At 40.2% G+C, this 26,184-nt stretch overlaps 1 protein-coding gene across 2 annotated transcripts in view; it reads right to left on the minus strand.

Moving 5' to 3' along the window:
- Window positions 1–26,184, minus strand: part of KIAA1328 (KIAA1328 ortholog) — a 178,675-nt gene that overhangs the window by 34,755 nt on the left and 117,736 nt on the right. For both annotated transcript variants that reach the window (XM_068423024.1, XM_068423023.1), the window contains 3 exons: window positions 24,664–25,349; window positions 21,699–21,794; window positions 2,679–2,863 (listed from right to left, as the gene is read on the minus strand). In XM_068423024.1, the coding sequence (XP_068279125.1) occupies window positions 2,679–2,863; window positions 21,699–21,794; window positions 24,664–25,349 (967 nt within the window). The remainder of the gene's footprint in view (window positions 1–2,678; window positions 2,864–21,698; window positions 21,795–24,663; window positions 25,350–26,184) is intronic.

Here is a 26,184-nt window from a genome sequence, read left to right on the forward strand (position 1 = left end):
AGGTTAACAATGCTCTTCTCTGTTACTAAATATCTGCAGGGAGAGAAGAAAAGGGGGTTTACTAGGAAATCACCCTGTCCAAACTCACTGCACTCACAGTAAGTGAGCAGTCCTGTGGGCAGTGAAGCCTTCCACCATTCCAGCATGGGAATGATTTCGTGATTAATCATTTTACCTTCTCAAAAAAAAAAAAAAACTAAGGCGGCAAAGGTAGTTGAATAAGACAACACCAAGATCTGGTACAACTGTCTATGTTGCTGTGGGGGGACACTACCACGAGTTGCACCGTCCCCCAGATACACCCACGGTTTCCAGTGATACAGGGGGATTATATAGTGAGCCCAAAGGCCCACATCAGCACTGGCATTGCACTAAGGTGTGCTTGGAGACAGTGCCCATCCTGAACAATATACAATTTAAGTAGACAAGACAGATCACGACATGAGAAAAATAAACCTCTGCAGCAATAGGTTAACATCTGACTGTCAAGAAGTTTTCAGTGGACATGTTTCTGTACACAGTACCCAGCACTGCTGTTTTCTGACCAAAAGGCTACCTCAGGGTATGTGGCTAAATAACATCAAGTTTCATGCCTGAAGATGTCATTTTGTTGACTTCCATTCTCCTTTTGCATATCGCATGGCTTACCTAGAGCTCAGGTAAACACGCTGCAGTAGAGGGATCACTTTGTATTGACACAACAGGCACTCAACACTGTCCAAGACAGACCCCCAGGCTTGCTGGCTCAGCACTCTGACGCAGTAAGGCAAATACCATATTTTCATAAATTTCACCACAGAAAACAATGTTACCATCCCTCATTTTATTTTTGCGAGATGCTACATAATTGCTCCCTAATAAAAAAAATAAATTCTGAAGCAGAAATCTCCAGTCAGCAACAGATGGGAAGATCCAGCAGAAGCCAGGACAGAGACAGCTAAGTCCAGAGCTAACTAGAATTAAGAAAATTGACACTGTGCCCTGGTGATCCCCAAAGACAGAAAAAACACTTTACAAGTATGTGTGTACGCTTGTTAAAGGAGTCCAAACATATAACAGAAGGAAGCCAATTAAAAAGCTACTAAATACAGAAGACTTCAACTTCAGTGATTAGTGCTAGGTAATTTGCCTTGTGATAAACAAGTCATTCAAATCAGTAATAGACCTGAGGTTGTTCCACAGCTTGAAAGCATTTCTCTGAACTTTATCTGGTGTCACAGCAAGCGCCAATGATTATAAGTTAAATTTTGCCATGCAGCTCTGCATCTTCAAAGCTAGCAATCCCAGTAAGTGTTTGCAAAAGATACCCACCATCTTCAGATATTATGCTGACCACTACGATCACTAAATCAGCGTAGGTGCAGCTCAGTTGCTATGTGCAATAGCCAGGTGCAGCTTGTAACTTCTCCTAAGTACTACAAAACAAAATGAATGAATGAAGCAGAGGCCAGGTTGGATTTTTTTTCCCCAAATCTATGGAAAATAAATTACTTTTTGGGGACTATCCCTATCCAAGGAACAAAACCCATCATCCAACTGTGAAAAATCTCAATTTCATCACTACAGTATTGAGAAGGAGGGGGGGAGAAGAAAGAGGAAAAGAGAAGAAAAAAATAATGATAGCTGAAAAAAAACATAAAAGAAAACCATCAGTGAAAATTGCCCCTGAAACTTTGCAGAATTGTAACGGCTTTCTCTTGCTTAAATTGATTGGTGTAGCAATGTTATAAAATGACTATTAGGATTCATTGTGCACAACAGAAAGTGTGAAATGTCAGCAGACTATACAGCAAAAGTAATGGGTCCTGAACCCCTGTTAGTCAAAAATGATTTTGTTTCAAATTAGAAATTGATTTTTTTGGACACAAGCCCTTTACAGGCTTCCAACTTTTGTAGCTGTGCCTTGGAAGAGATTAACCTCAGCCACTGTTTGGGTCCAGGCTGATGATACCCTTTTGAAAGTTTCTTCACAGGGACTGCTTTTTAATGTTGGTACGGTCTTAACCAATAACACAAGTTATTTGTTCCTTTGAGAACTGCACCACATTTCTTCTCATTTTGCCATTTTCTTTATTTTTATGCTGACATATACAGCAAACTGGCTGACAAGTTAAAATAAAAAAAAGCTAGCTCATAATTGAACCAAGGATTATGTTCAAGGCTCGGCAGTGAAACATCCAAGCTGCTTTTGTTCCCAACCCTTTCTCTTCCTAAGAAAGACTGCTTCTCTGCTCCTTAAGTGGAGGTACTAAGCTAAAAGCAGGATAGATTCTTGCCATACAGACATCCCTGTGTGGCAAAATATCAGCTTGTGATGGTGGAGCCACTGCTTGGGGAGGAAAAGAATGTGAAGAAGATTACTTTTCAAGAGCAAGCCCCACTGCACTTATTCTCTGCTTGCTGGGAAAGGAAAAAGAATTGTTGAAGCAGCTTTTTGAGATTAAAGGGCTATTTTTTCCCTTCCATCAGAAACACCAGGCAAGAAGATCACTTGTTATTTACAAGGCTTTCTATGCTTTTTATTACTTTAAACGCAGCTTACCTTCTCTTAGGTTGTTTTGAAGCAACTTGCAATCCTCTCCCTCTAATTGCACATTTTATGACATGCTCTTGAACACATTATGTACAAATGCCATCAGCACACACATGGCCCTGCAATACAGTATGCTTCCCCTTACCTCTCCTTGACTTGGTGCCTTCCCTCTTGGTCTGCATCAGAAGGGTTTGCCTATCTTCCACATTTGCACCAAAACCAACCATTTTCTTCCCCGAACTGCTCCCACCACTGCTCCCTGGTGTTCTGGAGGTTTTGCTCACTGGAGGTGCCCTCGGAAAACAATCTTCATGTTTCAACACCAGTACACTGCGAGAAAAGAAAGATCATGCTATTACATGACGCATCCAGCCCTTTTAACTCTGCACCCAGCCCTCTCCCCCATTTTCACTCTTCAGAAGCATAACCGTCATGCTGCTGGTTGAGCTCCTGTTGAATCCATTTACTATCCCTGAAAGGAGGATGCCTAATGATTGAAGAGTTATCAACCTACTTTATCAGGAGTCTTTGGTTATCAGCAGCTGGCACTACTCTGACAATTGTATTCGGAGCTTTGTGGCATTTAGCACATTCCCTAAAGCATTAGGTCCTGGATTTCCTAAGTGGTTAGGACAGGACAAGTGAGACGAAGATATAGAAAGTACTTTGTCCAGCACAGTGGAGCAAGGTTGGAAGAAAGAGTAATTAGAAAAGAGGAAATAGAGAAGATCATGTGAAGAAGAAACTGGAGTCATGGTTTGCAAAAGGGAAGCAGATGATACATCAATTCAAGAAGAAAGGGATGAGAGGAGATGAGACAAAAAGAGGTGAGATGAATGAACAGAGGTACTTGTAAGCAGGATAGAGAACGTATGAGCAAACCAGTGGGAGAGTATCTGGTGCAGCAAGCGCAGCAGTTTGAGTAGAGTAAGAAAAGAGAAAGCTAACCAGAACCATTATGGTTCAAGACGAATTTCAGCACAAGATCATAAACACTGCACAGATAGAGCCAGGAGGCAAATTTGGTGATGTGGAGCAAGCATGACTTCAGTCTCTGCAGACACGTGCAATCACAGAACATTTTGGAAAGACAGGAGGCTATGGAGATCCATCTTTCTCTCAGTGAAGACAACCTACTTCTCTCAAATTCTGCTCTCTGGGAAACAACTACTGCTTTAAATGACGATTCCCAACACGTATACATCATTAGTCCCACCACCATCATAAAAAGCAATTAAAAACATTTAAAAAATCTTTGGATTATCCACATGAAGGAATACAATTAATCCCAAGATTATACTGCTCTACTTGCAGTCATGGGAGTGACATACAGCTTTCCTAAGTTAACAGAAGGTTAAACAAATCTTTTTCCTGTTTAAGCACCAATTTTACATGGGCAACCCAAAGACTTTCCACTGAGTGTATTATTTGGGATACAGCTTTGTGGAGGCTGATTCACAAGAATCTTCTACCTAAAAGCTTATACTACTGGAGTTACTGTACATCTGAGGAAAAAACAGATATCTGATGTTCCCAGCAGAAAATGATAGCCAAATTAAAATTTTCAAATCAATGTGCTGTATAAACCATTGTTTAATAGGGCCCACTGCACCTGTTGGACAATTAGTATTACTCCTGTATTATTAATGCAGAACATTATATAATGGCTTATGACCTGTAATAACTGGCTGAAGTGTTGGATAAAACTTCTCTGAATAACCTCCGTTTACTTTAAGGCCACTAATAATATTGCGAAGTGTTATTAAAATTTATGGTGGACTAAATTAGTATCTTATTTGAATTATATGAAATTATTAACCTTCTAATTTCTGCAACCCAGAGTACAGCAAGAAGTGAGTTTGGACCCTAATTACTGTTTAAAGAGGCTTAAAGGTGTGATACTTGACCAGATTTCTCTGATAATACAGGGCTTGATATTCCATTTGTCTGTACTTGGATGATTAACAGCATTTAAAAACACTGAGGTTGTCATTATTTGGGTGCTTTTAGAGTTTTTAAAGTACATTTAATTACAACCTACAGACCTTCTGTGAAGACAGTGACCTTTGGCTTGTAGAGGAGAAGGTGATTACTTGACTGGTTCACTGCAATACCTTTTACATGGTATGGTTACCTCTAGAATACAGAGTTTTGGTTTAAATAACGCTATGGCAGAAGCAATTCAAACAGAAACAGACACCAAGAAGAAGTTACAGAAGCTAATTTATGAGAAAATAACAAAAGCAAGTGTATTTGCATTTATAGCTCACTAAACAACTAATTAGAGCCTGGTTCTTTAGTATTTAATAAAAGAAATCTCACGCTAAATTTTTGCTCAAGTAAGCATAGAGGGTCCAATCTTAAAATAACAAACACTTAATCCAAGAGGTGTGAAGACCAAGGAGGGAAAGAGATAATCAGAGAGATACAAAAACTCAATAATTAACAACGTACCAAAATTAAACAAAGAAAACATAAGGAAAACCAAGAAATCTACTTCAGAACATAGATTCACCTGTGGAATAATTAGTAAAATGAACAATGTGACTATTGCAACCTGGAAAATTTAAAACTAATGTATCGTCCAAAGGGATCAGTTATGTATAGCTAGACAGGTTAAGCGACAAAACAGGTCCTCCTCTATTTTCAAATCCAGCAACCCATCGTATCACTCAAATGCAGTATGGTCAGTAGGACTCCTGCAGGGCACCACAATATCCAATGAATTTTCATGCTACTCCCTGAAACTACACAACAGAGAAGACTGTCTAAAATAAAGACCTTATTAACCTATCTAACCTACATACTAAGGCAGGAGTTGTAGAGTAGCATCACCAGAAAAGAAGCGAGTCTCAGCCCTGCTGCCTCCTTATTAATATCGAAGGACATCACCAACAAAGGAAAACACACTCTGAACTTTTTTCCCATTTTGCCTGAGCCTCATATCGCGATATCCCTGCTGAGCGTGAATGGCAAATTTTAAATGTCATTCAGGACCCACTGAATACTGCTAGTATTTGCATTACTTAAAAAGTAGAAAAACATTAACCTTTTGTTTTATTGAATTAAAATGCCATGGAAATGCTGATGTAGTCTTCAGAGACTGAAATACTTTTACAAAGAAGAATAGCTGTCATTTATTAGACACAAAGAACAATTACTTGATAGGATGCTTTCTGACAAAAAGCAGATTGGTATTCTCATCATAGAAAAGGCATTGTAAAAAAACCCAGCACAGACCTCTGAGACTTGAATAATTTAAAGCTGCATTTGGTGCAATTTGAATTTTTCTTTAGGGAGGCAAAGTTAAATACCTTTAATTTGTTCTAATTATTTCAAATTTGCAAGTTAATTATGGCTGATCATTAAATAACAAAAAGGACTATCGTCTCCATAGAGTTTTACCTCCTACCCTCTGCATTACTTAAGCTAGATTTTAGTATGCATGAATTAACTTTCTAAATAATCACACGGTTTGACTAAATGGCTCAGTAAAATGAGCTCTGATCCTCAGAATAAGCATTAATGGACATTAGAAAGGCTATTGGGACCCATGTTACTTACATTATAAGTATTTTTAATGGGGTCTTATTTACTAATCTTTATGTACTCTTCAAGTTAGGGCACCATATAGATACATTATTCTGCTTTAATAGAGGAAAGTCAGTTCTTCAAGATACTAAAATAAATGTCCATTTAGAGCCAACTAAATTCATTTTTAAATTAATGCAGGAAAACTCTGATAGGATTTAACTTTTTTTAGCTGCTCATCCTGATGAATCAATCCTACATAATGGTAGCCTGTGTCTGCAAATGGAGTTTTACAGATCTATTGAATCGCTAAGTAACTCAAGCAGCTAAGACTCTTGCCACAGAGTAGCGTTTACTATCAGCATGTGTACGCCCATGAGGTTTCATCTCTTCCCTGCTCCGTACCTAGCGCTCATCTGATGACTACAATACAACTAGTCAGAAACCCAAAACGTGAGGCAACTCATGCCTCCAGTATATATGTTCAACAGATGGCTGCCTTAATGGTACCCTACTGCACCCTGTTGAGGCAAGGGCTTGCGAGTTTAACCATTATCAAACTAACAGATTGTCGTGGTAGGTTAGTTCCAAAAGCAAACATGTTGGAATGTTATTTTCCTGTTCCATAATTTCTGTTTTAAAAATAAAATAATTAACAGTTCATGTGTGCAATCTGCTGCAATTATATCAGGCCAAGAATGCATAACACTTAATGATGCAAAACTGGTGATAAGTAGACAACCCAAGCAATACGTTTTTGTAGCTGGAACCTGTATTGCCATTTCAGATGCAGTTTGACAAACAGACTGAAAATTGCTTCGCAGTTTGACAAACAGACTGAAAATTGCTTCCCCCTGCCACTTTGCCTGGGAGAAATTTCAGCCAGATCAGCTTCCAGAGTCAGCCCGGTATAAAGAGCAGTATCACAAATGCTGGGACAGAGAAGAAGGTGTCAATATATCACGGGGTCTTCTTTTCAGCAGGGGTCCAAATTTAGATCAGTTTAAATTGAGTTACCAAACCACACTTTTAAAAACCACTAGTTCCAAAATGGGACTGTTTGGGAAGCTGATTGTCTGCATGGCAAATAAAAAAATATTCTCAGGGAGAAAAGGACTGTAGACTTTGGACGAGTGGATCTAAGAAGCGACAACAGTGGTCTCCTGAACAACCACAGCTTTTTCCAGTCCTCTCAAGTGTATTGTGTCACTCTCTGTAAGCCCCTGCTTCCAGAACTACCAAGTGCCTCAGATTTTTCAAGTGTTTTTTTCCAGCAATGTTATCGGGTAGGGCAGTGTGATTACCCTAATCCACAAGGCAATGAAGATAAGAAACTAATGCAGTGAAGAAGCTGGGCCCCTGGACAGCAAGCAGGGCAGCAGAGGTGGAAGAGAACTGGAACTGACTCCCAGACACTTGACTCACTGAGAAAGGACACCTGAAATTAGTGAATACACCACGTGTGTCTGCTTAGAGTTAACCATGAGGAAAATCCTGACAACAGAGGTAGAGCTTACGGCCCTCCTTAGCACATCTCCATCTGCAACCTGGAGTCCTCTTCTGAGGGGACACAGCCTGCCCCTTCTTTCCAGCAGAGCTGCGGAGAAACACGTCAAGATGTACAAGCCAGCAGAGCAGCACAAGGGAGAGAGGAGGGAGACTGGTCCACTCGCTCGTGCTTCGCATAGGGTGTGCAAATCTACAGGACGGCTGAGTAGAGCTGGAAGGGAGGCAAGAGTGTTGCAAGCAAGAAGAACAGCGTGAACTTCAGGGCAATCTCTCATCCCTGAACGCCATCACCCTTCTGCTCCTTGCCACAAAACCAATCTGCTCATGTCAGCAGATCAACCACCTTAAAAACACAGTTAAAAATCTAAAGCCTACCATAGTGAAACATAGAGTGCTTGAAAAAAATCTAAGCTTAACATTTTTCCCCTCCTTTAAAAAGCAGGAAAAATATCCTATTCGAATACGGACCTTGAAGGCCGTATTCAAGCCTCGAGCGAGATTTCGTTGCCCAATTATGAAACCTGGCATTTTTAGGCTTATGTTAGATGCATCAGCCTGTTAATGACACTGCTGAGATCCAGTACATGTTAATAAGAAACAGCTGCTTTCCTTTCTAGACAGCATGTTCAATTATAGTTCTGAGATCATGGAATCATAGAATAGTTTGGGTTGGGAGGGACCTTCAAAGGTCATCTAGTGCAACCCTGCAGCAATGAGCAGGGCCATCTTCAGCTAGATCAGGTTGCTGAGAGCCCCGTCCAAGCTGACCTTGAATTTTTCCAGAGAGGGGGCATCTCCCACCAACCTCTCTGGGCAGTCAGTCCCAGTGTTTCACCACCCTCCTGGTAAAAAATGTCTTCCTTGTATCTAGTCTGAATGTCCCCTCTTTGAGTTGGAAACCATTACCCCTTGTGCTACGCCTACAGGCCCTATTCAAAAGTCTGTGGCCATCTTTCTTCTAAGCCCCCTTTAAGTATTGAAATGCCACAATAAGGTCTCCCCGGAGCCTTCTCCTCTCGAGGCGGAACAACCCCAACTCTCACAGCCTTTCCTTAGACGAGGGGTGTTCCAACCTGCTGATGGTGTCTGTGGCCCTCCTCTGGACCTGCTCCACGAGGTCCATGATCTCTGGGATTGAGTCCATCTGCTTTCTCACATATTTTTCTAGGCGAAAGGCAGAAGGGACAGGTAGGGGAACACCTCAGCAACCAGTGAGAGTTCTGGAACTGAAATATAAATATTATCAAACCTGCTTGTAACAGTATTTTTCATCACAGAAAACAGACAGTGATTGCCTACAATCTACATGTTATTACGCACACAATATATTGCTGGGGAGTGATGCAGAGCTTTCTTCTTTTAGAGTCCTCTTCAGGCTCAGCGTCTTGAATTCAGTAGTGCCTTTGTCTGTATCAGGTTTCTCTGTTGTTTTTTTTTTTCTGTTCATCTGTCTCTCTTGGACCTACTGCATTTCGTTTACTTTTCTCTCATCTTGGAGTAGCTATACCGGCCACTATGCTAAAAACTTTTCCATATATCAAGCTGTAACAGGGTATAGTAATCCATAGCATGGCTTCTCCAGACCACTCTTTCAGAGACCAGTTCCTTCCCCGTTCCCTCAGTGACTGGTGCTCAGATATTTAATTCCACCAGTAAGAACTGGGGCCTTATATGCTCTTAATTAGCAATGACCTGTTAGATCATACCAGCCATAGGTGAAACCCTGGACTCATTGAATCAATCAGAATACTGACTTTATCTTCAGTGATGTCAGGACTTCATTTAATATACACAGTTAGAGGTCCGTTTGTAGTGAGTACTAAGCTAAATTCCACCTAAAATTATAGTCATGCCTTCCCTTTGAAGCCCTGTCCTCATTCTGCTTTAAGTTAGCTATATTTCAGCTCCCTACCAGCACCTTTCCCACATCTTAGTTTTCCTAATAAACAGCAAAATGAGCTGTGGTTACTCTTCCCTCTTCTCTTCTGAATCCAAAGAAAATTCCAACACAAAGGTTTTCAGACAGTCATAGAGAAATGGCCACAGAAAACAGACTGGCAAAGCTTTAGCAGGACAAAATGCTGTGATTGTGTGTTTGGCCTTTCTTACAGAGCAGAGCAGAGCAGCTGTCGTTCCAGCAAGCAGTGCTGTCAGCCTTCACAAAAGAAAGTCATGTAAATGTCAAGTCATAGGTATAAAAACAATCCTTCAAAACAGCGTCTGTATATCTGAAAAGCATGCCTAGCTGTCACCAGTGAAAGTACCATAAGGAATGATGCAAAAGCCTGTTTAGGACAAATAAAGTTTTTGAACTAAATCCAAACTTCTCCAGTAGATCAAGCCACGTCAGTCTCTCCTTCAGAAGGAGAATTGCATGCTCTACAGCAAAGTGAATGCCTGTCTTAGTGCCTTATCAAGCACCACTATTGTTTGGCTGAGAGTCAGCCCCATTCACAAGGTGCCCATGGAAATGCCACATGCAAGCTATCTCCTGAACAAACATCCCCCAAATTAGATTGCAATTTGGTTGTGATAAAGGCATAGAAGAACAATGCATCATCCCTTCTCAATTTGGCTCACCCAGAACAAAAGACTTTACAGTAGATGGGCTGCACTGCAAAACAGGCTGTCGCTGAGCTGTTGCTGCAGAGATCGGTCCGAGTGTGCAGGTAACCACCTGCCTGGTGCAAGAGTCCTTACGTTTTCCTTCTCTAAGACTGTCAGTACATAAGCACTTCCTCCTCCGTAGGAGTTTCCAGGCAGGCTGATAGGTGTTGATAACAGGAGCTTTCAGTAAATGAGCAGCAATTGCAAAAGCCCTTTTTCTGATCATAGATCACATCATGGAGCAATCATTTGCTAAAGACAAGTGACAATACAGGAGCGGAGGGACACAATAAGAGTTGGAAAGTAGGTACTCACAGGGTTTCCAGTGTGCCCTACTAATGAGACAGTTTGAAGAGAAGCCTAATTAGAGCAACAGACATTTAAGACTGCACTCTTGTGTGCAGGTATTATGAAGAGTTACATATGCACAGAAAATAAAGAGTTTTGGAGTATCCTGTAGTGCCTATATGTGGACAGAAGAGTTATAAAAGACATAACATCTACAGTTGCTTCTGTCACTGACAAAGTAGCACTTGATAGTTGCTAATTTTCAATTCCTGGGATGCTGGTATGATAAATTATCATGCCTGGTTTCTAAGACAGGAAATGAAGGAACATAAAGTTACAAACTTCTCACACCAATAGCAATGAAAATGAATAACTACTAAACTGAGCAAATACACGTACTCCTAAGAATCCTGAGGTGACCTTCTGGGTCACTGACAGCTCCCCTGATATCAGGGGACATGTTGCAGTAAAAGCCTTTCATAAATGCATCAGATTCCATAATAAACACAATTAGACGTTTTACCTTTCCTGTTCTTCTGAGGCTGCTGTCCTTGAATCTGATTTCTCTAGGGATCACAAACCATCACCACTGAAACCAACATGGGAGCACCCTTACAGGACCCATCTTTTTCCATGAAAATTCTGTCCTGTTATTCTAATCATCTTTATCTGTATCACATAATGATTGAAACAAGCATTTTAAGCACAGATTACTATTGGGTTTTAGGGTTGTATAAGTCTGTTAGTATCGAAGTCTTACAAATCTTGGGACCAATGAATCTGGAGACACTAACGCTTTTCTTATTCCAAAAAGCCATCAGAGGCTCAGTGTGTTGGCACAGGCTCAGTCCAGGAACAAGGTACAGTTCTGACATGATGCCAGCATGTCCCCTCACACCACACTGGCTTCCCAATACCAAACACAAACCTGATGTGCTTTTTGATGCTTATTTTGTAGAGTGATCAGCAACAACGACAGTTAGAATACAGCCAGGTCTGCAACTATAAATACACATGGTATCCCAAATGTTCTCATACTAGCTCTTTTAAAATAGTGTCATATTCTATCCCACTTCTGTTGGAAACACCCCTCCTGATGCATCTTTACACTTCATCGGCCTTTTTTCCATGATTAAATCACATCTGTAGGACATGGTCATTCTATGATTAAGGAGTATATTAATGATTTACTACTACACTAGTACTCATCTATATTATATTGCTTACTAAAATGAAAACACTGAGATTGTTTATTGATCTGCTTTTCAAAAAATCTTATAGCTCAAAAATAAGTAAATAGAGAAGTTAGACTTCGGACTTTACTCAGATTAGTGGATTACCCTGCCCAGCAGACGCAGATTTGACAAGGTCGCTCTTGGTAAGTGTTTAAAACATCACTTCTGACTACTTCAATTGCCTTGAATCTACTGAAGTTCCATATATTGTAGAGCGTTTGATGGCTAATGACTGAAAAAACAGGTATATATTGCAAGTACAATACAGACTTAGATGTCTAACTGATGACATACAACTCTCAAAATCATGGCCTGGGCCCCACAAAAAACAACACGCTAATGATTTCCTTTCAGTGCATGGCTTTTATGTGAATGTGACAGCACCACCAAATATTGACTCGATCAGGATGGTTACGGAACAGATTTAACACTTCTTTGTACTCTCATATTCAGGAAATAAAGAGACATAATAGAACTGAAACCAGACAGAAACCATTGCCTCGCTAAGAGGCACATATCAGTGAGATACACATTGGCATGGTCTGATGTCCAGTACCAAGAGAAGGATTGAAGGGAAGAGATCCTGGCCCAAGGCTGTGGGCAGCAAAGCTGTGGGCTCTGCCCAGGCTCTGGGCTGCTGGTTCCCTGCCCCTAGAAACTGAATGTCACAAGTACGCCCTGTACTTTTGTGAGCGCAGATACAAGTGTGTCTTGCCATCTGACAGCCACTGCTATTGAGGTTAGGTCTTGGAAGCCTACCTTTGCACAAGTTTGTTATAACCTGTTTGTAAACGTCTGTCCAGAGCTGTTGCCAGCAGTGCCACTCTGACACTGTGATGTGGGTTGAGAGACTTGCATTATTTGTGTTGCTGAACCACCTCAGCCCTACTGAGTCTACAGCCGGTATGTAGATTTAGCCCATCTCTGAGAGACATGACTTACCAAAAAGGATGCAAGATGTAGATGGAGATTAAATGAACACAAAGTTAAAAAGAGAAAAAAGGATTAACTACGCATCGATCAAACAGAAAAGCATGTATTACACAAAGAGGTGAAGTCTGGCACTACTGACAGAAGACTGAAGATACTTGCATATTGTTTTGTTTCAAACTCTTGTGTGTTCTAGAAGCCATATGTAAACTTTTCTACACAGAAGAGCTGACGATTTGTCACTGCAGGTGAGTTACAATACTTCTCTCCCTAGGTCACTGGTGAGTATGATTTAGATTTTAGGTGGATTTACTGAGCAGAGACCATCCTTGTGGTCAGTGGAAAGAGATGGATTAGTTTGAAACTCATCAAAATCAGGACTGGGTTGTGGGAAGGAAAAAAAGCACTCTGAAAAATCTGAAAAAAAACTCTGAAAAAACTCTAAACTCTAAAAAAAGGGTCTCAAAGACATAAGATATGATACAGGAAAGATATAATCAGAACAGAGAGACGCAGGAGTCACCATGAAGTGACCCAACGCTCCCAAAACTCAGAAAGAGTTTTGAAACATGGTAGGAGCACATGGCCGAAAGTTCATGCAATACACCAAACAACATGAAGTCTCACGTAACTGAAGGAATAAAGAAGAGAAGGTGGCAGATAAAACAAAAAAGAAGCAGCTTTGTGACTTTCTGCAGAGCCTTATAGACTGATACAGTAGGCAGCTAGCCTTCGAAGGGGGGTTTCAGAGAAGCAACGGTGACAAGATCTGAATAAGCAGCCAAGATATTCAATATAAGTTTTTCAAATGGGTGAGGGGAATGAATATTGAGCAGTCAAAGAAGACTTTAGAGTAGTCAAGGTGCAAGATGAAGGACTAGAGCAAGGGGTGGTGTTTTAACTGTTGACACACTGAAGGCATGTTTTTGCTGCAAAGCAGAAGGAAGCTGCAATAGCTGTCAGCAGCCCAAATGGAGAGTGACCCCGAGGTCAGGAGTCTGAGTGACAGGGAAGATGTGGCACAATCAAAATCAGAAGTGAAGAGAGAATCGGAAGAAAAAGTAAGGAGTTCTGTTTTGGTCAGATTAGGAATTATCTGAAGGCAAAACAACCACAACCACGATTATGTGTCAGGGAGGCAGTCAGATATGCAAGACTAGACAGAACAGAGCAGAGGGTTTAAGAGTTACTGGCAGAGATATGATAGCCAAATCCATGTAACTGGATGTTGTCATCCAGGGATGTGGGTACAGAAATCTCCAGGCAAATCAAGGAGTGACTAAATCCCTTCCCTGCTACCTCATAGAGATTCCTACCTAGTTCCAAAAGAAATTATCTAAAATAGTGCTGCAAAAACATGCATAAAAAAACCTGTGTCTCCATAAAATCTAAAGATCATACTGTTTCTAAAATTAAGGCAACCACTAAATGAAAGTTAACCCGAACAATAACTTTAGCTAAACTTCAGGTCACATGCATTTAATATAATGAGATGAAGAATATGAAAAGGCCATTCATAATGGAATTCATCGAGTTAGGAATGCCATGCTTAGCTGCCTTATAACATATAATTAATGATCCTATAAAAATCCAGCAGTACGAACTCTCCCGGCTGCCCGCAGACCTGTTCTTTATGCTGGGTAGGGCAAGCAAGCATCTGCTTCCACAAATACTGCCCTTTGAGAAGCTGAAAAGCGTTTTTTCCCCTGCTTCATCAGGGACCACACTGCCATTTCCACAACACGCTGAGCTTTGAACCGTTACCCAAATCAGACTATAGCATTTGGCAACCCAGTACACATCTGTCATGATAGACTGGTTATTGGTGAAATGTTAAAGTCATTAATTCTTTTCCATTGCTTCCAATACCCCACCTTCCTCTAGATTATTTATAATCCCCACTAAACCCACCCTCTGTTTACAGTCTTTTCAGACAACAGAGGAACATATACTGTCTGGAGAGCTGTCTTGCCTTATACCACTCCCAACCGTTTGGTACAACAAAAGATGTTCTCTCTCCATCAAAAGGCCTGATCCCTCCTGAAGCCTTGATGCTCAGATTCAAGGTTAAAGGATTAAGGCCTGAAGCATTGAGTACCAGAGGAAAGGAAGCCAAATATCAAAAGAAACACAAAAATCAATCCTCTTCACCGCAGGAGCAATGTGAAGAACAAATCAGCTGGGCTGAATCTAAAATTTTCTCTGCGTGGCTCTCAAAAATTAGCACTGTTATAAGCGTAATGGGTAGTTCTGCAAAGCCTCAGCACCCATGCAAAGCCACAGAGTTCAGCTCAACACACCAGTACGATCTGGAAAGTTTTATGTCAGAATAATTCAGTGGCAAACACACAAAGTCCACTTCAGAGAAAGTGAGAGCTGGAGAGCAAGCGAGAGCACGCGTGCAGTTATCTTTATATGTAGTCTGTATATCTGCAAGTGGCAGAATCCAGTATTTACCGGAGTTTGCCTTTTGCTTCAATTCTCTGTGTGCTGAAGTGCAGCCAAGGTCACAAGAGGGGTGGGGGAGTGGGTTTTAGCTTAGTGCAGCTGTAATCATGGCCAGAACAGCAGGGTACAGAGGATTTCTTGCTTAACTTTGTAATACCAATAGCTTTTGTTCTTAGTCCTGCCCCATCAGTTCTGATATAAGCTTTTAAAAGGCGTGAAAGTTGTGAAGGTGGGTTTAAAATCTACTAATTTAAAACTACCTTCCAGAACATTTTGTTTCATAAGATTTTTCTTAACTTTTCCAACTCACAAATTTCTGGGACATATGAATATCCAGATTAAACATAGTTTTCTCTTCACCCAAGATAACATATAAAAATAAAAAGTGACAAAATGGTATGTCTGAAAAAGTAATCCACTGCAATTTATAAAAATAGAATTCAAAATTCAATTCAGGCAGCAAACTAACACTGTCTACATTTTCCTGTAAAGGAGGCATCTGCAAATGACTTGCAAAAAATGTCTCTCACTGTCTGCAAGTGTTGGCAAAGAACAAACTCCTTCAGGAGATGCATGAATTTTAAATATTTCAACCCAAATTAAAAAAATCTCCGAGCATTTTCAGTTCTGACATGTGATATTACAGAACTGTACCCATGCAGAAGACTGGCAGGAAATGCAAGTTTTGTGAAAATACCAGAGCACTCGAGTATTAGCAAGCCTATTTTCACTGTTTGCCGTCCCATTCTCAGCAGTGTTTCTAACATGAGAGTTCCTGTGCTTTTTGAAGACCTCACCTACAGGTTAGCTCCACCTGCCTACGGAAACTACTTATGGTATCTCCTACTCACATCTTATACCTCAAGTCTATCAGTAGGCTTCCTGCTCAAGGTCACTTTGGACTGTAATGGAAATGATGTAATACTGCTGTGTGCAGCATACGTGATCATGGGAACAGAATCAGCATAATTCAGGTAAATGTAAGACAGGAGGCTTCAAAACCCTGTTGCAGTTGAAAGTAAACTTGAAAATGAGATTAGTGAAGCGACCAGGTCAGCAGAAATGAACTGCTTGCTCCCCAGTCTGATAAGGATCACTGCCTACCTTAGAAAATATATATAAATATGGATGGATAGACACACGTAAAAAATTGCCACACCTCCCCGTTCAGCAATAAGTTTTTAGTAACCACATCAGAACAAAACCCTTCACCGTGTGCAAGAAAACCTATTACCTTCAGAGTCTGCCCATGGCACTAAGGAAGCACCTCGACTACTGTGTGCAGTTTTGGGCCTCTAAATACAAGAAAGACATTGAGGTGCTGGAGCGAGTCCAGAGAAGGGCACCGAAGGTGGTGAAGGGTCTGGAGCACAAGTCTTGTGAGGAGCAGCTGAGGGAACTGGGGGTGTTTAGTCTGGAGAAAAGGAGGCTGAGGGAAGACCTTATTGCTGTATACAAGTACCTGAAAGGAGGTCGTAGCGAGGAGGGTGCTAGTGTCTTCTCCCAGGTAACAAGCGATAGGACGAGAGGAAATGGCCTCAAGTTTTGCCAGGGTAGGTTTAGATTGGGTATTACGAAAAATTTCTTCACTGAAAGGGTTGTCAAGCTTTGGAACAGGCTGCCCAGGGAAGTGGTGGAGTCACCATCCCTGGAGGTGTTTAACAGACGCGTAGATGTGGTGCTTAGGGACATGGTTCAGTGGCGGACTTGGCAGTGCTGGGTTAATGGTTGGACTGGATGATCTTAAAGGTCCTTTCCAACCAAAACGATTCTACAATTCTATAATAAATGTATATCTAACTCCAACTATACTCTCCCGTTACATCACAACAGACTCCAGCAGCCATCTGTTGGAGGGATGCTATGCCTATATATAGCCAGACAACACCATGAGAGAAAGAAAAACTCCTATCTGCACCTAATTCAGCATTTGCACTATTGGCAGATCTGCAATCACTTTTTTTACCATCCAAATGAGTGTTCGTTCCACAAATATCCAATCTAAAAATGATACAAACTTCAACGTAAAATTATCTGGAACAAGAAAGTAACTTGGGTGTTAAAAGGAGCACTAACAAATGGGTAAGCGGCTTCCAAATACACAGATTTTATGGGCCATTTGCAAGCACAGTTTATTTCATCCCGATTTAATGTGCCAGTCTGCCAAAAGAGCAAACACATTAAAAAAAATCCCAACAAACTGTATTCAATACCTTCCTAAAGTTGGCCAGGTCAAACAATTCTATAATCAGAGAATTGTTTTGGTTTGAAAGGACCTTTAAGATCATCAAGTCCAATCGTTAACCCAGCACTGCCAAGTCCACCACTATAGACACATCTCAAGAGACCAAGGACAACTCATAGATGAACTGAAGCCTGGGAAGTCTTGGACAATGAGACAGCTGTGGCACCCATGATGGCTTCTCCTCCAGAGGCTCAGGACAAGAGTAACAGGAGGCGACGCACACCAGCATGAAGAAGAACTGACAAGAAAATTCCAAATAGGAAACAAAATGGGTGCTACCATTGCCACCGTTTTTTAAATATCAGTTCCCTTCAAAAATGGGAGTAACGCAGCCAGCGCAAGTCAGGTCAGAGGTGGCAGAGACGTGTGATTGCGTGTGATTTTTATTGTATTTTTAAATGAGTTGGAGGGGGGCATTGTGTGAACAAACCAGGATATGCCTGTGACAGCAGAGGGAGCTGCGAGTCTGTATTCCTCTGCACATCTACTTAATTGCGTTGAATATTTGGACAAAAACACAGAAGTATGCTTGCACATCACCATAGAAAGATGTCTGCATGTCTAACAAGCCGCAAAAAAAATTGAGTTCATAACAAAGCATTAAACAAGGAACGAGAGATAATTGTCACCTTCTCTCACAAGATAATAAAAACAGTTATACCATAAACATAAAAATCTTTTGAAAGACCCCTGACAGCATTCCCTCCTGGAACTATCACCATAGCAATGAGCATTGAAATAGGGGGAAACTGCTGCTGAATTCTGGGTTTGATATTTTCAACTAACTAAAAATACAAACTGGAAAAAATACACACAGGTGATACAGAATGAAGCACACAAACATAAAAAGCCTTCAACAAAATTAAAGGTGGCAAATTCCACCTGCAAATCTTTAATACTCCAGGAAAGAAATCCTTTAATCAGGTAGCATACATTGAAAGAGCACCTGCAGGTAACTGTAAACCCATCTGATAGCTGCTGTATCCAACAATTCCTATTTATAACGTTTTGCACAGGTCAGGGTAGAGGTGCAGTGGCAGCATTGTGTGAAATCCGAGGAAAAGATGCATTTTAGAGAGAAGGCAGCAGAAAGCTGTACCGGCAGAGCCGTACAGGAAACCTAAGAATGGGAAAAGCAGACAACCTTGTATGTCAAGATTTAGGCACACAGCAGAGCTCTGGGGAGGGGTGCTTGCAAAGTAGCAAACTGTATCTTCTCCAGTCGGTGCTGTCAAATGGGTCTTATTTCCATGACATTCAGATCCAAAGTTACGATTAAATAAAGAAGAGAAGAGTGGATTGTTTTAAAATTCCTCTCCCAGATGCAGACCTCAAGAGCACACACAAAAGCAGGTGCCGGGGATATTGATCCTACTGAATAAGCATGGAGTGGGTACTTGAGCATGTACCAAGCATCTGTGTCTGAGAGGTGGAAAGCGCTTTGTGAAAGGCTGGTTTATGCTAAGCAAATGCATCAGGTTATGTTTTTATTCTGAGTATTTTAAAGCATCTTGCACACTGGGGCAGACTTGAAAAGAAATTATACAGACAACCAGACAACTTGCCATTAATCGTACAAGTTACTATCTCCATAGCTGAAAACTGGCTGTGGGCTCACTTAGAAGCACTCCAAGCTACTGAAAACAATCCTCAATAAAACCTGCTCTGACTGCTGCACCTTAGAGAACTGGAGATCCTGCATCCGAAGACTCTTTCCCACGCACCAGCCCAGCTGCATGCAGGCAAAGGGACAGACACATTTCTTCCCAACAGCTCCTCAACATACCCAGCAGGGAAGTGACAAATTCAACACTGCAAATTCATACCAGGACCATCCAAAGAGGCTGAGATGGACAACACTTGCTGACTTTGATAATGAAAAAAATATAATGGCATATTTAGAAGACAAAATGAAACAGGCATCCATTAGGAAATTTGGCTATGGTTTGCAGTAGTCCCCAAGGTAAAAGTTTTCCTTTTCACAGACAGCCAGACTACGACTAAAATTTGCATCAGAAATCAAACTCTCTACTGTATTTGCTTGTGGAATCTTTTTTTCCTTTTTCAAGGAGGGAAAAAATTAATCCCTACAGGAGATGACAAGATGCCTTTTAAAGTACATATCTCATTTCTGACTACAATTACCTTTCAATAGCCTGGCACAGCTGCACGCTCCTATTTGCTTTTTGTTTTTCATTAAGGGCTCCTCTATTATTTGTACCCATCCTATAGCATTTATGCCTGGCAGTGATGCACATTCCCTTGCCTACGATTCTTCCCACAGATAGTAGAGAATAAATTGCAATTAGATTTTCGTAATTGTGGATAATTAACTCAAAATGAGCTGTTAATTATAAAAAACCCTATGTTTTTCAGTTCTTGATTATATTATTTATTTTACTTCTAAACTCCAATACCTCACCTCAGCAAGTTTAGTATTTTAAACTTTCTCCCTTTCCTTTGAAATACCAGGATATTTTTAAGCTGTTTTGCTTATTTGAAGACCAAAATCAAGTTTCATGCTGTGAGGTTTGCTAGAGGAGCTCTCATGTATGAACTGGAAGTCAGAGAGGCTGGCTTTCCATTAGGGCTCTGATAACATTTGCTATGACAAGAACCATTTGGCAGGTCATTTAAAAACAAATAACAACAACAACAAAAGAAAAATTAAAAATAGAGACTGTTAAAAGAAAGGATGTATTCCTACCAGCTGTTCCTCCTTTCTAAGCTCTAGCCACACACTCGATACTGAAGAAAACAACACTTACATATTCAAATGCATAAAAGGAGACAAATGGACTTGTCTTCTGTAGCCTCTTTCAGCCTTACATTAGAGTAAATTATTTAGGGACCATTCATCTGGTCACCTTTGCGAAACTGAAGATGCCATACAGGAAGAAAAACTGCCACGTGTTTTGCTGCCAAACTTTGGAACCAGCTGGCATGGCAACTTGAGACTGCACAAACGCATATTGACTTTGAAAAATTAAACTAAATTAAACCAGGGGAATGAAGAGAGGGTGGGGAACCTTTTGAAATCTGGAACTCTCATTTTGTTAACAGCACAGGTTTTCCTCATTTTCCCTGTTAGGCTATGTAGATTTTTGCAGGTTTTTGGTAAACTGTTGCCAAGAAGCCCTACAGATGTTCTAGGTTACATTTTTCCTCCAAGGGGCATAATGCTGCTGCCTCTTAAGCACATCATCATTCTCTCTCTCTTTTGTTACAGTGATCATACTTTGATCACTTCAGTCAGTGTGAAAATGAACCAAAAAGCATCAGATACAGTGAGGATATGCCAGTAACTCACAGCAGCCAAACACCTGGTTAAGCAGTGAGTATTCCAAGGAAACCAACAACTCCTGTTGTTCTGGAGAAAGAAGACTTAACCGTTTTCAGTGAGGATCTCAAAAAAATAAAATCAGTATCACTTGATGTTAAAAAAATACAAAAAAATAAAGTATTGCACCCTTAGTTTATAACTACATTAACAGTTCTTCCAGTATACTCATAGTGGAGAGAAAAGCTTATTATTTTAAGTCTTCTTTTGTCACTAAAGAAGGGGCCATTCAAAGGACAGCCACTCTTCTTGTCCACCAAACGGGATACTTTGGTCAAAAGAACATCTATAGTTAAAGTACAGAACAAGAAGCTGTTACTTTTTGAGAAAGGGAGAAAAACCTCTATCAAATCCACAGTTTTTATTTGTTGCTTTTCTAATAAGCCTGAATCTTCTTCCAGTGTTAACAGGAAATGTGACAAGGTAGGTCAGAAAGAAAACACAATAATATATTGATTAAAGTCTTAAATAGCACGCAAAATTGAGATAGAGATAAATATTGGCTTAACTCTACTTCCAGTTATTTCAGTGGTAGTTTGCTCTGATCACACTGAAGCAGAAGGGCAACACAGCATCGTTTAAAAAACAAGTAACTGTCACCAATTGTAAAAGATCATTTCTATCTGGGAGTTAAAGGATAAAGTATTTTTTACATCAGATCCAAATCAAGGCTAAGGAGATGTTCTGATCTTAATTGAAAAAATAACAAGCAGGACCTAAAAGAAAGAAAAAAAGCTAAGATTTTGTGAAAACTCCATTTTGCACTAGGCTAGGTTACTGTCCTCAGGAGATGACACACTAAACCTCAGGCCTCTACAGGAGGTCAACCCTTAAACCTTGAGTAATAACAGCTCAGCATGATTATTGAGTTGACTCATAAAATGCATCAGCCAATGAACTTTACCTTTCCTGCAGAAAAAAAGCTCTTAATCTGAAACAAACACATGAACAAATACACTTGGCAGCCAACAGCACACTGTCAAGAAGATATACCGACACTGTGAAGTGCTTAGAAGCGAAGAGAGAAATTACCTTAGCCCCATGCTGTTGCCATTCATCATCAGAGCAAGTTCTCCAGGTGCTTCATCAATGGGCACATCTTCTGAACCAGGTACGTGGCCTCTAAACCTGAAAATGCAGTTAGCTGGTTTTGCAGCTGGTCAAATCATCACACCAGGAACTTACCACAAAAAGGTGAGTTGTGTCTACAAATGGGGCATTTAATCACATGAAAGGCAGAAGCTTTCACAACTGTTTTCACAGTTTCAAATATACTTTTGTATTGGAAGGCTGACTTATGTCCAGTGCCTTTGCTTCTAAGGGTTTCCACTGGGAAAAAGATCAGATAAATTTCGTTTGCTGATTTCCAAGGACCAGGTCCCTTTCCAAGCTCCCTTAAGGAAATGGTCACAGTGTCCAACAATAAACTTGCCTGTTGGGCTCAGGTTACAGGTCCAGCAGCACCGGAGCTCAAAGGCATCATCTGTAAACTGCATAAAACGTAGAATTCGCTTGAGGTGGTTGTGTCTCCTGAAACTATGGGCCCACAGATGATGTTCCATTTTTAATAGATTACCCCACCTTTTTCTTTCTCTCCAATGAAGACAGAAAAGTCAACAATAGTGGTACTTCTCCCTTTTTATTTGAATCAAATTCCTGTTTCCACAATTTACCCATATTTGTCTACTCTGGTGTGGCTGACATCAGGAGGAGTCACTGAACTGCCCCTTTCCCTGCACACACCCCCCCATTTTTGACAGCCGACCAACTATTTCATGTAGAGAGAAACTGCAAACTGAAATTACTGTGCTTACTTGAGGCTAAAGAGGGAGATGTGGGAAATTAAAATGCAGTTATGATGCAGTGTGGCCAAAAAAAGGATCAATTAATTCTTTTGCTAAAAGAGCAGAAGAGTTAACAGCCAATAATTACAAATGATCAGACCTTTTACTTGTCATTCAATGACAGTACTTTCAGCAGCTCGGAATGGACCTTAACCAGCACTCCACCCATGTAGAAGGACAGACAAAAATAAACACTATCTGGAAATGGATTTTAGTTGTATTGGTTTTTTTTAAACTGTCATGATGTTAAGAGATGAACTAGTTTAGAGCCTTCTGACAATGAAGCAAAGGGTATTTGAGCTTAGCTAAACAAATTTTTATAGCTTGTAGTATACAAAATTACCCTGTTATCAAGTGTAAAAGTGAATTATATACCTAGAACTGAAACAGAACGGTGATGCCTAAGAGATTTAGCTGTAAATATCGAACATTTAATTCTAAAAAGACTGAATATTTTTTAAGAGCAAGCACACTATATTCTAGTTGCTTTTCTTAGAGGGAATATGGCAAATGTGCTTTCACCTGCACCTTTGAAAAGAGATCACAAAAATACTGAATCCTCAGATTGATGATATACAATTTTCTTTCACCGAATTCTTTTAGTTAACTAAAGCTCTGTAAACCATGAAGTTTTTTTAAGAAAAAAAAAAATGGCTAAAACAGGCATAATGGCATTAACAAGCTCATCACTATAGATATATTTAAGGTCGATTTTTTTCTGGACTTATGATGCCTCAAATGCTGAAAAATATCCATTAGAAACAAAACTGCCAAGAAACTCAGTCTGTATGTCCTTCATATTCTACTTGTTTTTCATTAGAGGGATGCATGTATAGAATTAAGGTATTTGATGATTAAGAACCCATCCATTCCTACTTAATTCTCACCTGAAGTCATAACCCTTTGTTTGTGACCTCAGTCATTTTCACACACACAGTTGTGATTGCCCTTAAGACAGGTATTTTTAAAGCCATATAAACACATAATTTTCAACGTAAGCCACAATCCAAGACAACAAACAAAAGATCAACTAAATTACAGTATTCTTTTTGAGAGTTTGAAAAGTAACCAGGGGGCTGGGATTAAGAAGAGAAAGCGATATATTCCTCCATGGTGGTTTTAATACGAGAATGTAGGAAGTGGGTCATGTAATGCAGACTCTCATGGGATGCTGTCAGCAGTTGCCATATTAAAACAGCATTGAAATAAGCATCCTTGTGAAACCCTCCTATTGTTTTTTCTAAAAGACTGCTAGATTTTTCCCCATTGCTTTCCCTTCGTAATGCTGAAATGCTAGTACTCAACTGAGTTACACCGGCTAATTCAACTTGCTTTAACCTGCTCCCTTTCACTGTTCCTCTCCACTGCAGTAACACGAGACCAAGAAACCAGTTTCTCCCTCTTTCCCAGAGTCCCCATTTACACTGTCAGGAAGGTGTTACCTCACTTTTTGCAACAAACTCACAGGCCCTTCAATCCACATTCCGTATTTCTACAGCTATTGTCTTTCCCTTCTTCCAGATTTAAGCATGTATTGTGCCCTTGGCATTTCCCTTCCACAAACACCACTGGAAAGAAAATGTCCTTGCTACACAGAGCTCCTTTCCTTTTCCATATGTATATATATATATATATATAAAAAGTAAAAAATATATATATTCCATATATATATAAAATGATCTCCATCTTTTCTGTAAAACACACTTCTTCCAGTCCCTACTGAGGAAAGTGCAATACATCAAAACTGACCCCTTCAAGGAAAGAAGAGGGAATGCCGCATCTATGTCATCCATGCTCACACTGCTCTCTTGCCAAATGTCTGTATTCCTTCACGTGCCTGCACCAGGATCAATCTCCTGTTTCCTTCTACTGCTCCTCTTTTCCTACCTAGTCTTTTAGCACTGCTTTTCTTGTGCCTTTCTTTCTACTACATACTGTTTTCCTCTGCTGCTTTCCACAGATGTCATGCTGATTCCCAACAGTATATGCTAATATACTAAAAAGTCTCCTCTCTTAAATCACTGTTAGAATTTGTGCCACGGGTCTTGACTACCTTATTTTATCAGTTCCATTCTCCTACTTTAATTAACTATTGCCCATATGTTCATTAGAAATTTTAGAATTTTTTTTTAAATTATAAATCTCAAAATCACCTGTTATAGCCCATACGGGATTGGTGCAGTTGCTGTTGTTTTAAGAGCAGTTTTGCTTCTTGCTTAGCCAACAAATGTTGGAGTCGCTCCTTTTCAATTTCCAGCTCCATTTTCTGCAGAAGCAGCTTCTGCCTTCTTTCTTCATGCAACCTTTTAGCCTGCTCTGTTTCTTTAGGCCCTGAGTCCACGCTGTCATTCAGCCCAGAAACTCGAGAGCGCCTAGAATAATCACAGGTTTTATGAACTGGCCCAGAGTGTCTTCTCAGTACCTGGCTGACATGGTGGCTCTCTTGCACGCTCCCTGAGCTCCCTACGTGCTTGCAGGCACATCCGTGACTCACTTGCTGAGAGCATGTGCTCTGAAATTCATTTGCTTTCTGGTCCATCTCCTGAGATGGTTTTACACGGTGAGGGCTCCTCTGCTTGGCTGGGGAAATCACATTGTTACACTTTCTGTGCAAGCCATTTTCTACGGGATATTCCTTCAGACACTCCTGATGGTTATAATGGATTTCAGTCCCATAATCGTGATTATTCCTGCAAGGTTGAGACAATGCAACACGGGCTGGGCTTCCAGCCTTTGATGCTCTACTGTTCTTATAAAACGTGTGAGGTCCCCCAATACCCAAGTAGGAACCATCTAGCTCCAAAGATGGTTGTTGGCATGAGCTCTTCTTACTGGATACCTGCAATAAGAGAAAAAATATCCTGTGAATTACCAAAATTTATCTTTGCTCATTAATTTCACTTGGTAAATGTGTTCTCTCAGAAACAGACTTGCTGCGTCATGCTGATGGACACACAGCCAAACCTGAGAAAATGTTCATCAGAAGACAGACACGAATCTACTATCAAATCTACATTTCATTCCATCTACACAAGTATAATAAATGTAAAACTACTGCCTGCAGGATCCTCAGCATAAAATGAGTTGCTTCAGAGTATCAAGTAATTGTGAGTATCTAGGGTTACATAAAATCAACTTGAAGAGTGGCAAAAAACATTAAATGTTAATGTTTGAAAATGTTTAATTTTGAATACTGAGCCAAAAATTCCATTCAGCCACTATAAATACTCTTTGATTGGCCATTACACAGCAGGAGATTTGATGTAAACCATTTCACCTTGCACTGAATGGGATATTACTTACTGCTGGAAATTTGATGAGAGTTTTTGAAATATCTTTACAGAAACACAGATAAAAACCAACTACTTTCTGTAAAAAATGGTTGTACATCAAAAGCTGTCATTTAAATACAAAACATGTTTAAATTCAGCTATAAACGTAAGTGATTTTTCAATTAAGCTGGGCTAGTGATTATACTCTGATAAAACTCTGAAGAAAGCAAGCAACTGTAATTCACATTTGTCAACCCAGTAGAAGCAAATTCTAGTGGTTTTGTTATATTCGTGGATATTATGTAACAGACATCAAATTCCTACTTACATCCTGGAGTATCTTTGCACTACGGTTCATCTAGGCAGTTAAGCATTCGAGATTTTATGCACATCAGAACAGCA

The sequence above is a fragment of the Nyctibius grandis genome, chromosome Z, assembly GCF_013368605.1.
Source record: "Nyctibius grandis isolate bNycGra1 chromosome Z, bNycGra1.pri, whole genome shotgun sequence".
Taxonomy (NCBI): Eukaryota; Metazoa; Chordata; class Aves; order Nyctibiiformes; family Nyctibiidae; genus Nyctibius; species Nyctibius grandis.